The sequence below is a fragment of the Hyperolius riggenbachi genome, chromosome 9 (assembly GCF_040937935.1).
Source record: "Hyperolius riggenbachi isolate aHypRig1 chromosome 9, aHypRig1.pri, whole genome shotgun sequence".
NCBI classification, from domain to species: domain Eukaryota; kingdom Metazoa; phylum Chordata; class Amphibia; order Anura; family Hyperoliidae; genus Hyperolius; species Hyperolius riggenbachi.
This window is the reverse complement of record NC_090654.1, coordinates 99,576,672-99,591,421: the sequence shown is the minus strand read 5'-3', so window position 1 is coordinate 99,591,421 and position 14,750 is coordinate 99,576,672. Positions and strand designations below refer to the sequence as shown.

The window sequence follows — 14,750 nt, the reverse complement described above, 5'->3', positions numbered from 1 at the left end:
CTGCATGGCCACAGTACAGGGAGTCCCGACATTGCGGCAGGCTGGATGTTCGTATTGGCAAGTGTTCACAAGTCAGGAATGGCCTGCATTTGGACTATAAGACACAGTTACAGTTGAACCCCCCCAATAAAAATTCTCATCACTATTTATTTATGTGAGATCTAGGGGTTTGCCTCCCTTGCAGGATGTTTATGCTTTTGAATGCTCTCACCAGCCTTTGATAATCTTCCAGCTTGTTGTGGTCTTTGGTTGACTCATCTACCCCAGCAGCGTTCTTCTTATCTCTACTGACTTCTCTCTCTCTGCTCATCTTTTTTCATTTTCTGTTCTTTCTTTGGGGTTTTCTCCCCTCTGCATATTTCTTTATGAATGGCTCTTGTTCCTAATAGGCATCCACCATCTTTGGATTCCGTTTATTTATTTATTTTTATTGTTTTTACTGGTTGACATCTACATTATGATGTATATTTGCCATGTAATGATACTGTACATACTTATTGCCATATTTCTGGTTGTTATATTATTATTATTCCTTTTTGATGTCTTTGAGCCAATAAATCTTGTTTTACAAAAAAAAAAAAAGTTTCCTCTCACCTCTGACAAGGGCAATAATTTTCATGTTAGAGGAACTTGTTTCCTATAAATCTGATGTTATATTATCAACACCTTCCCATTGGAAAGCTGTAAGTTTGCAACGCTAAGAACAGTTATACCTCGTTATTTCTACAGTATATTGTTTTCATTCTATAGTGTATCTTCTGGCTAAACAAACCTTAGACTCCCTAACCAGTTAGTAATAGTATATCTCATGGACCTCCAAGCCTGGTTTCCTGCTTTGAGGCTTTATTGCGGCAGTGTCCCTTGCCTTGATCTGTTGTGGGCTGGAGAAAACTGCACTCCATGCTAGAATCTGGCCTTTACAAATTATTTTTAAAACATAAATGAACTTATTAAATCTAAAGTGATAAAAAGGCTAATTCCCACAGGTTGCTGAACTGCCCCGATGAATCAATAATAGTATTTAGCTTAGGGGCATAACTAGAGGGGAGCAGCTCCTGCAAAAGCGGGAGGCCCAGAGCTGTGGGGAGGCCCAACTACTAACCTTCCCTTCCTCCGATACAGGGGACTATACTTCAGATCAGGTGTTTTTGTGGCTACACCTGTTATGGGTGTGAAGATCATGATGGCCACACTTGTTTTATGACCCTTGTGAGATGGGCCCCAAGGCCGTCAAGGGAAGCAAGGTAAAGTGTGTGAACATTAGAGGGCTCCATCAAAGTTCCACTGGGGGTGCGTGAGGGGGCATGAATTGTAGTTACTCCACGGTCTCTGCTGTATATAAAGGAAAGTTTAATACTTTTTTATGTTCAGACAGAGCAAAACTGTTAAGCTACATATGCTTAAAGTGAATGGGAACCGCATTTTTTAAAAAATGAAGCAAATACTTACCTAAGGAGAGGGAAGGCTCTGGGTTGTATAGAGCCTTCCGTCGCCTCTCTTGGTACTCTCTATCCTGTGCTGGCTCCCCCCATTTCAATCCCCCGCCAAAAGGGTATTTGGAAGTCTTCGGGAGCCGTGTCCTACCGAAGACATGCGGCTCCATACTGCACACACGTGAGCGTGCAAGAGAGCGTGCTTGTGCAGGTGCAGTACAGGGCCGCCCTTCTTCAGGAGCACTCGGGCTCCCTGAAGACTTCTGAAGCCGGCCGGGTAAAGCAGTATTTGACTAATTTAGTCAAATACCGCTACCAGGCGAGCCAGCACTGGAACGAGGGGACCAGGAGAGGAGCGGGAGGGCTCTATAGGACCCAGAGCCTTCCCTCACCTTGGGTAAGTATCTGTCTGTCTCATTTTTTAAAATGCGGTTCCCATTCACTTTAACTCATAAGAAATTGTGGACAATGGTTTGCCACTCACCTCTGTATTATACTCTGTTTTATTGGTAGGTTGTCCGGCATTGGGCTAACAGACCTGGCTTGCTCCTATTTAGGGTCTGCAATAAGCAATAATCAATCCTTAAGAATACTATACCTGGATTATAACAGTATGGAAGGCCCTCACTTCTGTGACCTCATGACGGCCCTGTCCAGTCCAACCTGCAAACTAGAGGCGTTGCAGTAAGTATAGCAGATGAATATGGGCTGACATTAGATGGGTTAGTAGTTCTTTCATACATGTGCCCAAATGGAAATGCAATGCTGCTGAACTGAATCTACACAAATTGATTAATATTTCAATAAACTGCATGACAATTTACTATTAAAGCAAACCTTTGTATTCTAGTTCTAATCCTAAATAAGATTTTCCTGAAATCTCATAGTCTTATTTTGTTTTAAAAGGGATTGCAAACCATAGCTCTGTGTGTTTTAATTTGCCTCACTAAGAAGGGGGTATGTGACAGTCTATGTTTAAAGGATACCACAACCGAATGGTTGTGGTAAAATTGATTCCTGCACTGTGTAGGGGGTGATGAGCGCATACCTGCATTTCCTCCCGCCCCCCTCCGTCTGCCGCCGTTCATACGTTATACACTCCGGTGTGCGGCGACTTGCTTGACCTCTGCCCCGGACATACTGCGCCCTGTGTGCGCAGTATGTCCTTCCCCCTTCGCTTCTGGCCTGCGCATAGTGCCAGGCTCAGAAGCACGCTGTCCCCTTTTTGCTGCGTGTGCGCTCCATCACACCGAGCGTCACATGATTAGCATGTGACGCTCGGTGTAATGGAGCGCATCGCAGCAAAAAGGGGACAGCGTGCTTCTGAGCCTGGCACTATGCGCCGGCCAGAAGCGAAGGGGGAAGGACATACTGCGCACACAGGGCGCAGTATGTCCGGGGCAGAGGTCAAGCAAGTCGCCGCACACCGGAGTGTATAACGTATGAACGGCGGCAGACGGAGGGGGGCGGGAGGAAATGCAGGTATGCGCTCATCACCCCCTACACAGTGCAGCAATCAATTTTACCACAACCATTCGGTTGTGGTATCCTTTAACCCAATGGTAAATCTGCACAGCAATCAAATTACAAAAAATGGCAAAAAGAAAGCTGTTTATCTAGCTGTAGAAATCCCTGTAGACGTCCATCTTACTTCTTCTCCAGAACCTGTCCAGGGCTCAAATTTGACCCATAAAAACCTGATCTGTACTAATTAGAAATATTTAGAAAACATTGATTAGAGTTAGAGGTGGGAAGACAAATCCGTTGAATCCATGAATCCCTCGAATCTTGTAAAACAGGGGTCCCCAACCACCGCGCCCACTGCCGGTCCGTGGGCAGTTTCTGGCTGGGCCGCAGGCCTCTCGCTATCCCTCCCCCCGCGGCTGCCACTACTGATACCTTAGCTGGCGGCCGCTTCCTCTTTCATATTGCGCTGATTTTTCCCTGTCCTCCATGCCTGTGTTTTTCATTCACAGCAGCGCGTCTCCCGGCTGCTGTGAACAAGCAGGAAGCAGGACAGCGGTTCCCCTGGTAACTGCAATATACATCGCTGTTACAGGAAGCTGCTTCCTGCTTGTTCACAGCAGGGGGGTAACTGCCTATACTGGGGCAACTATAAGCCCCATACTGGGGCAACTATACTAGCTATACTGGGGCATCTACTACCTATACTGGGGTAACTATACTGGGGAAGCTATACTCCCTATACTGGGGTAACTATACTCTCTATGCTGGGGCAGCTATACTAATGCAGCTATACTCCCTATACTGGGGTAACTATACTCCCTATACTGGGGTAATTATTCTCCCTATACTGGGGAAGCTATACTCCCTAAAAGATTGAAGATTCATGGAATCGAATCCCGGTGCCATTTACTGCTAGCCGAATCAGCTGAATCCCGATGCTGCGTCCCCGCGCAACTGCTGCATTCCGCTGCATCCCGCCGCTCTCTTTCGCTAGCCAGCCAACCACCCCCCCTAACCTCCTCCGCTGGAAGGCACCTTTACGTTTACCTAGCTACCTACAGTGGTAAGGCACCTTTACCTAGCTACCTACAGTGGGATGCGAAAGTTTGGGCAACCTTGTTAATCGGCATGATTTTCCTGTATAAATTGTTGGTTGTTGCAATAAAAAATATCAGTTAAATATATCATATAGGAGACACACACAGTGATATTTGAGAAGTGAAATGAAGTTTATTGGGTTTACAGATAGTGTGCAATAATTGTTTAAACAAAATTAGGCAGGTGCATACATTTGGGCACCACAAAAAAAAGAAATGAAATCAATATTTAGTAGATCCTCCTTTTGCAGAAATTATAGCCTCTAAATGCTTCCTGTAGGTTACAATGAAGGTCTGGATTCTGGTTGAAGGTATTATGGACCATTCCTCTTTACAAAACATCTGTAGTTCATTCAGGTTTGATGGCTTCCTAGCATGGACAGCTCTCTTTAACTCACACCACATATTTTCAATTATATTTAGGTCTGGGGACTGAGATGGCCATTCCAGAACATAGAACTTTGATGAACAGAGGCGCCAGCAGAATAAAAACAATAATTAAAAGTTTTAAAATATGCTGGGGAGGCAGTGGTGGACTTACCTCCGAAAGCAGACTAGACTACTTGTCTGACATAAATAAACACTTTATTAGTACCCCAATAGATGCAACGCATTTCGCAGGACCAAGCCCGCTTCATCAGGCAATAAAACAGGGGACAAAACAGTAGCTCTCAGGTAGCACATATAGCGCCTCTGGGACACAGAGGCGCTATATATGTGCTACCTGAGAGCTACTGTTTTGTCCATTGTTTTATTGCCTGATAAAGCGGGCTTGGTCCTGCGAAACGCGATTGCATCTATTGGGGTAATAATAAAGTGTTTATTTATGTCAGACAAGTAGTCTAGTCTGCTTTTGGAGGTAAGTCCACCACTGCCTCCCCAGCATATTTTAAAACTTTTAATTATTGTTTTTATTCTGCTGGCGCCTCTGTTCACCAAAGTCATTATAGTGTCCATCCTTGGTGGAAGGGGGACCCACCCCTACCTTTCTTCTATCTACGGAGAGCGACTTCTTAAAGGGAAGGTTCAGGGAGGGTGGGTAAAAAATAAAAATCAATTTCCACTTACCTGGGGCTTCCTCCAGCCCGTGGCAGGCAGGAGGTGCCCTCGCCGCCACTCCGCAGGCTCCCGGTGGCCGACCCGACCTGGCCAGGCCGGCTGCCAGGTCGGGCTCTTCTGCGCTCCAAGGCCCGGAACTTCTGCGTCCCACGCCGGCGCTCTGACGTCATCGGACGTCCTCCGGGCTCTACTGTGCAGGCGCAGAACTACTGCGCATGCGCAGTAGAGCCCGGAGGACGTCCGATGACGTCAGCGCACCGGCGTGGGACGCAGAAGTTCCGGGCCTTGGAGCGCAGAAGAGCCCGACCTGGCAGCCGGCCTGGCCAGGTCGGGTCGGCCACCGGAGACCACCGGGAGCCTGCGGAGCGGCGGCGAGGGCACCTCCTGCCTGCCACGGGCTGGAGGAAGCCCCAGGTAAGTGGAAATTGATTTTTATTTTTTACCCACCCTCCCTGAACCTTCCCTTTAACCCTGAGTGAGGACAGGTCTAATCTCCTCACCTGCATTCACAGTGGTTGCCTCAGCGGTAACCCTTGTTTGTCAGTATAACCTTCTCACATTACATTATTCACTATTGTCCTGAGCATACTACACCATATTGGGCTCTCGGTGTCTTTTTCTTAGAACATAGAACTTGTTCCTCTGCATGAATGCCTTAGTGGATTTTGAGCAGTGTTTAGGGTCATTGTCTTGTTTAAAGATCAAACCACGGCACAGCTTCAGCTTTGTCACTGATTCCTGGACATTGGTCTCCAGAATCTGCTGCTACTGAGTGGAATCCATGCATCCCGCATCCCTCAACTTTGACAAGATTCCCAGTCCCTGCACTGGCCACACAGCCCCACAGCATGATGGAACCACCACCATATTTTACTGTAGGTAGCAGGTGTTTTATCTTGGAATGCTGTGTTCTTTTTCCTCCATGCATAATGCCCAAATAACTCAATACTAGTTTCATCACTCCACAGCACCTTATTCCAAAATAAAGCTGGCTTGTCCAAATGTGCTTTAGCATACCTCACCTCAAGCGGCTCTATTTGTGCTGTGGGCAGAGTGCTTCCTCTGCATCACTCTCGCATACAACATCTCCTTGTGTAAAGTGCGCGGAATGGTTGAACGATGCACAGTGACTCCATCTGCAGCAAAATTATGTTGTAGGTCTTTGGTGCTGGTCTGTGGGATGACTCTGACTGTTTTTACCATTCATCACTACTGCCTATGCGAGATTTTTCTTGGGCTGCCCCTTCAAACCTTAACTTGAACTGAGCCTGTGGTCTTCCATTTCCTCAATACGTTCCTAAATGTGGAAAGTGACAGCTGAAATATCTGAGGCAGCTTTCTGTATCCTTCCACTAAACCATGATGGTGAACAATCTTTGTATTCAGGTCATTTGAGAGTTGTTTTGAGACCCCCATGTTGCTACTCTTTAGAGAAAATTAAAAGAGGATGGGAACTTACAATTGAACCCCTTTAATACTCTGTCTCATAATTGGATTCACCTGTCTATGTAGGTCAGGGGTCACTGAGCTTACCAAGCCAATTTGAGTTCCAATAATTAGTTCTAAAGGTTTTGGAATCAATAAAATGACACAAATTTATGCACCTGCCTAATTTTGTTTAAACAATTATTGCACATTTTCTATAAATCCAATAAACTTCATTTCACTTCTCAAATATCACTGTGTGTGTCTCCTATATGATATATTTTACTGACATTTTTTATCGTAACAACCAACGATTTATACAGGAAAATCATTACGATTAACAAGGTTGCTCAAACGTTCGCATCCCACTGTATACTGAAGGCACCTATATCTAGCTACCTATACTGAAGGCACCTATACCTAGCTACCTATACTGAAGGCACCTATACCTAGCTACCTATACTGAAGGCACCTATAGCTAGCTATCTATACTGTAGACACCTATACCTAGCTACCTTTACTGAAGGCACCTATACCTAGCTACCTGAACTGAAGGCACCTATACCTAGCTACCTATAATGAAGGCACCTATACCATGCTACCTATACTGAAGGGAGGCACCTATTCCTAGCTACCTATACTGAAGGCATCTATACCTAGCTACCTATACTGAAGGCACCTTTTCCTAACTACCTATACTGAAGGCATCTATACCTAGCTACCTATACTGAAGGCACCTTTACCTAGCTGCCTACAGGATTTGTGAGATTTGAGATTTTGAGAGGTTTGAGATATTGTGGATTCGTCCCACCTCTAATTAGGGCTGCAAAAGAGTAAAGGAATATTTAATACACTCAACACTGAATCTCTCCAAGAGAATAGTTGTTCAGCAATTGATTAGTCTATAGCTACAATAAGAGATTTTTATGTAATCCCACCTGCTTTTTTTGTTCAGTCTGTTCCTTTCTTCCAGTTTGCAGAGCACAAGGCTGAGCGACAGCTCCTGCCCCCACCTGGCATCGGCCATAAGAAATAACACATCTCTGAAGACACTGGACATATCTTTCAATGAACTGATCGGTCCTCACTTTGGTGACCTGATGGAAGCACTGTCCAGTCCAACATGCATAGTAGAGAACTTGCTGTAAGTGAATCATCAGTATACAGAACTGTAGAGGTTGTAGGGCTGAGGTGAATATCCAGCATTTATTACTCCTAGTATTTTATTTTGAACAAATAATTTTAGTAAATAGGGTAACATTTTCTAAACATAATACCTAATCCAGTTAATTATTGAAATTAGTACTTCTACTATTACTACCATTGCCGTTTTAGGGGCAGCGGAGCCGGGTCGCTGCCTGGAGGGGTAAGAAGCACGGCCTATGCAGACAGAGAGAGGAGAGCTAGTGGTAAGTGACTCACTGTCCGGCAACGGGATCTGTCTTCCCCTTCGGCGTCCTGGCTACCACAGCTGTTGACTGATACCGCTATAGCTTTTGGAGACCAGGAGGCCTAAAATGGAAGACAGATCCCTTGTGTCTCTCCCATTGCTGGACGGCGAGTCACATGCTTCTCACTCCGCTGTGCTCTCTGTCCCGATATTGCTCTCCATTACCAATGCGCACTCCACCTTCTACGACTGCCCGACATCTTGCAGCATGTCTGACCGATTAATGCGACCAAATTCGGCCCGAAATTGGTCGCATTGTCGATCGGGCATGCACTTGGCGGCACCGATTTTCATCCAATTTGATTATTTTCATCCGATTTGATTATAATAATGGAATCGGATGGTCGATCAACCACCAAGTCGCCTGATGTATGGCCACTTTAAGGAAAGCTAATTCATGAGATAACTGCATAAAGAGATGTAAGTCATGAATAAGGTCAGATAAGGAGAGATTAATCATGAGTATGGTCAGATAGGAGCAGGGCCGGTTCTCTCATGAAGCAAGGTGAAACATTTGCATCAGGGGCAGCATGTTTGTGCTGTGTTTACACTAACTGCATGCAGACAGAGCAGGAGGAGAAGCGAGAGGAGAGTGAGGTGTAGAGGTCATCATTGGGGAAAAGCAGCTTGTTGTGCTCTGTGGGGAGTCTGACAGTGAGTGATGAGGGGGGAGGCAGGAGAACAGCAGTGTTTCATTTGACTTGCACAGCAGAAGGGAGGAGGTGGCACTGCTGTCCTGACTGAGGATGAATGAAGGATAGCTTACTGGCTGAGGGTGAGCAGTTTGTCACAAACTCAGCCAGCCAGTGTGCTATAGTGTTGAGCTGCAGCATGTCATGTGAGAATATTAAATGAAGCAAAGTGAATTGTTGGGTGCCGTGCCATCATTCCAAATCGGGAGGGGTGGGGGGCATCCTCACAAGTTTGCCTCAGGCACCAAAAAGTCTAGAACCGGCCCTGGATAGAAGTGATAATTCATTGGTTATTCAGTATGGGGAGATAATACGTGAGATACGTTTTGTGAATCAACCCCTTTTTCACCAGCATAGGATATTAGTTGGCCAAAGAGGACTTGTGAAGAAGCACATTTTAGCTCGCTTTTCAAGCAGAGATGCTGAATGACATGCTAGTTTCCTAAAATGGGAGTAAAATCAGTAATGCATTGATCAGTGGCTTATTTTAACATAGTTTTGAAAAGTATAAGTATGTAGCCCATTAAAGGATGATTTAAGGACATATCATTGAATGGGGCATACATAGAAACAACACCTTCTATACCATTTTTATTTTTAAAAGTCCTTTACGAGATATCAGCTGCAGAAATGAAACACTCTCTCTAGTCATATAAATGACATCACCAGAGACATATCAAATTAAAATGGCACAATAGCAACTTGCGCCCTTCCCTGATGGCCACCTGGCTTTTTTTGGTAATATGTGCAGGGGAGTAGCATCAACCAGGCCCCTGGTCTACCTCCAGTCGCCAGGCACCTGCCTTAGTTGCCTTGAGGATGATCTGGCTCTGGACATCTCTACTTATAGGAGTTTGGAAATAACAGAAGCACTGTAAGAACAAGTAAGCAAGCATTTCACTTAACCACTTCAGCCTGGATGGACGAGTATAGTCGTCCAGATAGGCACCGCTTAAGTCTAACTGGACGCGTATACAATTCCAGTGTTTAATCGTCAGGTGCACAACCGCCACTCGTTCCCAGCTTTACTTCCGTGTCGGTGGTTGGGGAAGGGAAGCAAGGCTTCCCCGAAGCAATCGTAGTGCCTGTAATGAATGGATATGACCACGATCAGGGGGCCATGTTAATTCCTAAAAACGAAAGAACCAAAAGTGTAAAAAAATAAATAATAAAATGAAAAAAAAAATGAAACAATTCCTGGTAAATCAGGATAGTGTTTCTAGTGCCATCTAGTGGTGGAAAGGTAAGTTGCAGACACCACACACCAATAAAATAAATAATAACATGAATCCCTTCCAAAGCCCCCACCCCCCACCCTTGTAACTAAGCAAACATGTAGCAAAAAAATAGTTGCCTTAGGGACTCACCTTTTTAAAAAAATATGTATGTCATGAGGGTAGATTACTGTTATATCAGAATATGGACCTGCAATTGACAGGGGACACACCAAAAAAAACCCCAAAACAGAAAAAATACACCTTTATTTCCAAATAATATATCAGCGCTATACATTGTACTAGGGACATAATTTAAACTATAGGGGAGGGGGTTATAACTATATGGGTGGGGGGGGGGGGGGTTCATGCCGGCATCTGGGAGTCCCCTTTATGAAGGAGACCCCAGATGCCCACCCCCCTCCCAAGAGAAATGAGTATAGGGGAGCAAAGTACCCCTTACCCATTTCCACAAAGGGTTAAATAAAATACAAACACAACCACGAGCAAAGTATTTTAATATTCTTAATTAACCAGAAATACTTACCTGTACCTTTAACAGGACACATTCTAAGCTATACTAACCGGCTCATGAATGAGCCGGTTCTTTTTGTATTGAATCGAATGAGATGGTTCTTTTTGTATTGAATCGAATGAATCGGCTCTGAGCCGATTCATTCGATTCAATACAAAAAGAACCGGCTCACTGGACGCATTCTAAGCTATACTAACCGGCTCATGAATGAGCCGGTTCTTTTTGTATTGAATCAAATGAATCGGCTCTGTATAGCTTAGAATGCATCCTGTGTGGATGCGTAGCTACTGGTTCCCGGCTCTCCTCCCCACCTGGCTGCACCTGTCACACCTCACCTAGCAGCACCCATGGGTGCTGCTAGGTGCCAGGCTAGGTGAGGTGACAGGTGAGGAGGTGGGAAGGACAGTGGGAGCCTGCAGCTATGTGTCCCACAGGACGCATTCTCTGCTATGTGGGGGGTGACGGAGATCTTCAATCAACTGTAACAGAAGATCGCAAGATTGGAGGATACTGTATTCGCTGGATCATTACCGAGGATAATGGCTTGGGAATTTTTCTTTTAAAGGTACAGGTAAGTATTTCTGGTTAACGAAGAATATTAAAATACTTTGCTCGTGGTTGTGTTTTTATTTTATTTAACCCTTTGTGGAAATGGGTAAGGGGTACTTTGCACCCCTATACTCATTTCTCCTGGGAGGGGGGTGGGCATCTGGGGTCCCCTTCTTAAAGGGGACTCCCAGGTGCCACCATGAACCCCCCCAGGGAGTCGTCGCCCCCACCTCCTCCTGGGATTGGACAAGGGCTCGGGGGGAGAGGGGAAGGCTTGACTGCCCCTCGCCCCCAGAGCCCCCCCCCCCCATACCATGGACCATGCGGGCTGGTATAGCTCAGGGTGCAAAGCCCCATTTGGCCGGGGCTCCGCATTCTGGCTATCCCAGCCTGCATGGGGGACAAGGTGTTACAGAGCCTCCAGAGGGGGGACCCCACATCGTTTTTTTTTTAATTTCCCACCATCTGAACATTACAAAAAAGTTGATAGCAAATAAAAAAAAAACAATGTGGGGTCCCCCCTCTGGAGGCCCTGTAACCCCTTGTCCCCCATGCAGGCTGGAAACTTTTTCTTAAAGGTACAGGTATTTCTGGTTAATTAGGAACATTAAACTTTTCTTGTGGTTGCGTTTTTATTTCACTTAACCCTTTATGGAAATGGGTAAGGGGTAATTTGTACCCCTATACTCATTTCTCCTGGGAGGGGGGCATGCATCTGGGTTTCCCTTCTTAAAGGGGACTCCAGATGCCACCATGAACCCCCCCGAAAGTCGTCGCCCCACCTCCTTCTGGGGCACCGGAGGTGGGGAAGAGCCCCTTGTCCATGGATTGGACAAGGGCTCGGGGGAAGAGGGGAAGGCTTGGCTGCCCCTCTCCCCCGGAGCCCCCCCAAACCATGGACCATGCGGGCTGGAATAGCTCAGGGTGCGAAGCCCCAGTCGGCCGGGGCTCCGCATTCTGGCTATCGCAGCCTGCATGGGGGACAAGGGGTTACAGAGGCTCGGGAGGGGGGACCCCACGCCATTTTTTTCCGATTTCCCACACTCAGACAGAACATTCCCCAAAATTAAAAATGTTTAATTTTATTTTAAATATTATTTCCCACTATTTTTTTAACATATCCTGCAAATTTGGTGTTGCTAGGATGTAAGGGGCCTTTACTATCAACTGCTGGGACATATTTCCCATACTCTGTCTTTGACCGGCGGTATTTAAATGTATCGGTTTCTTTGAACTTTTAAAATCAATTTTCTCAAAAAGAATAAGGTCTTTTTGAAAAAAAATGTCCTCTTGTTCCCACTGTTCTTCTTAATATTCCCATCAAATTTGGTGTTTCTAGCATTTAAGGGGGCTTTGCTATTAACTGCTAAAGTCGGCGGGCATTTAATTTTCCCACGGTCAGAAGGAGAATTTCAAAATCGATTTTCTCAAAAACTATAAGGTCTTTTTGACATTTTTTTTCCTCTTGTTCCCAATTTTCTTCTTAACATAACCTGGTTGGTGTTTCTATCTTTTAAGGGGCTGTGTTATTAAACATTAAAGTCGGCGGCCAGACATTTTCCAAATGGCAGCAAAGCAGGGCTTAAAACGATAAATATCGTTCAGGCAGGACAAAAAAAGCAGGTTTTAAAACGATAAATAACATTTTGACGGTCTGCGCCATTTTTTAACTTTATAAAACGCTAATTATTGTTTAATAATGATTTTCAATGAGGCACCATTTTTATAGCGCCCGCGCCTGGCGCCATTTTTCACTGCTTCCGTAAAAATGGCTTTTGGCGTTAAGGTAAAATGTCCTGTAGGCTGAAGTGGTTAATATATCATGATTGCTTGCACCACAGTTCAAGGACAAAAATGTTGTCTTGGAAAACAAAAGGATACCTGAGGAAAACTGCTTACCGGTATTAAAGCTCATCAAAGCATATTTATTCGTTAAAGAAACAAAATGTCATAAATGATCATTTAACTGAAAAAAACGAGAAACAAAGCTATCGGTGTTAACAGAAAAAAATATGAAAAGGTTCCAATTACGTCACAATGGGATTACACTGTGATAAGGTAGGGCGAGTGAGCGGCGGTGGTCAGAGAGCGACGAGATTGTCGGAAGTGGCAAGAACGTGCGTCGGCGGTAAAGTGACATCTATGCCCTGGCAGGTAGGGAATCAAAACAGGGCATAGATTTCAATCACCACCGTCTGTAAAACGGTTTATAACTCTGTGAAGCTGCTTTTTCTCTGCTACTGTGTAGCTTGAAAATCTGATGTGATCTGATGTCACAGCACACTGGGAACTACCATTAGAGAGGCAGTGGAGAGCACAGCTTCCACTGCACCTCAAAGTCCAGCCATCACCTGCTGTCACCTAATGCCATGACTCCCCTGCTTTGCTCCCAGTTTCACAACAAATGCTTGGCAACTGTAAATAGGAGAACATGCCATAGAGAAAAATGTGCTACAATTGGCAATGGTCCTCAATGGTGTGATTGGAAATTTGTGTATGATTATGAGATACTGACTGTTCCCTGCCTAACCTCTCTGTCCTCTGCCAGGCTACGGGGTATTTTGCTGAGAGATGAGCATCTCCCATTGCTGATGCCGCTGAGTAATAACAAGAACCTCACTCGTCTGGAATTGTGTCACAACTATATCACAAGTGCCGGAGTCAGATACATTAAGGAGCTCATACTGAAGTCCCCAAGCCTTATTGAATTAATGTACGTACAACAAAAGCCAGGCAATCAATGTTTCTTAATAGATTTTCATTGCTAATTTACTTAGTGCTGATGTATGTTGTAATGCTTTGAAGAGAACACTGTACCATAGACACACACACCCCCACACACACACACGTCCACGTCCACACACACTCACACACACGTCCACACACACACACACACACACACACACACACATCCACACACTCACACACACGTCCACACACACACACACACACACACACATCCACACACACACACACGTCCACACACACACACACGTCCACACACACACACGTACACACACACACACACACACACACACGTACACACACACACACACACACACGTACACACACACACACACACACACACACACACACACACACACACACACACACACACACACACACACACACACACACACACACACACCATTTAATAGCTGTTGTGTGGCTATAGAGCTATGAGCCCCAGTGCATATTATAAACTGTCCTTATAACCACCACCCCCTCCACAGCATAGTGTGAATAATATTTGCATGACAGACTTTCTAAGGGTAGCTGCTGTATGAGAGGGGTGTAAGCATAGGAAAAGGAATGGTTTGGTGATGTCCACCTTTATTCAGCACACATAGTGCCATTGTGCAATTTTCAATTTTAATTGGTGGCGCACCCAGGCTATGCATATGCATAGGTTAGGTTTAGTTAGTGTTAGGTCCCCTCCCATCGAGGATGACTTCTCCGCAGTGGGAGGGACGAGTACTTTACAAGTTGCATGCAAGCTGTGAGGGCCCGTTTCCACTATCGCGAATTCGCATGCGTTTGCTGCATGCGAATTCGCATAGCCAATACAAGTGGATGGGAGTCTGTTTCCACTTGTCAGGATTTCTAAGCGTTTTCGTCCGCGTGAAAAATCGAAGAATTCGCATACCGCTATGCGGTTCACATACAATGTATTTAATAGGAAATTCGCATGCGGTTTTGTTATGCGAATATTCATGCAAATTCGCATACTATTTCACATGGAATCAATGGAAAAGCACACAGACACTGCCATGGTTAAATTCACATACATCGTCATCCATGCAAAATCGTATGCAAATTTGCATGAAAA

At 45.2% G+C, this 14,750-nt stretch overlaps 1 protein-coding gene across 1 annotated transcript in view; it reads left to right on the top strand.

The window, feature by feature from the left end:
• LOC137533496 (uncharacterized) overlaps positions 1–14,750 on the top strand; it is a 132,460-nt gene that overhangs the window by 33,723 nt on the left and 83,987 nt on the right. Inside the window, exons 8-10 of the mRNA XM_068254874.1 lie at positions 1,947–2,117; positions 7,455–7,625; positions 13,470–13,634. Coding sequence (XP_068110975.1) covers positions 1,947–2,117; positions 7,455–7,625; positions 13,470–13,634 — 507 coding nt within the window. The remainder of the gene's footprint in view (positions 1–1,946; positions 2,118–7,454; positions 7,626–13,469; positions 13,635–14,750) is intronic.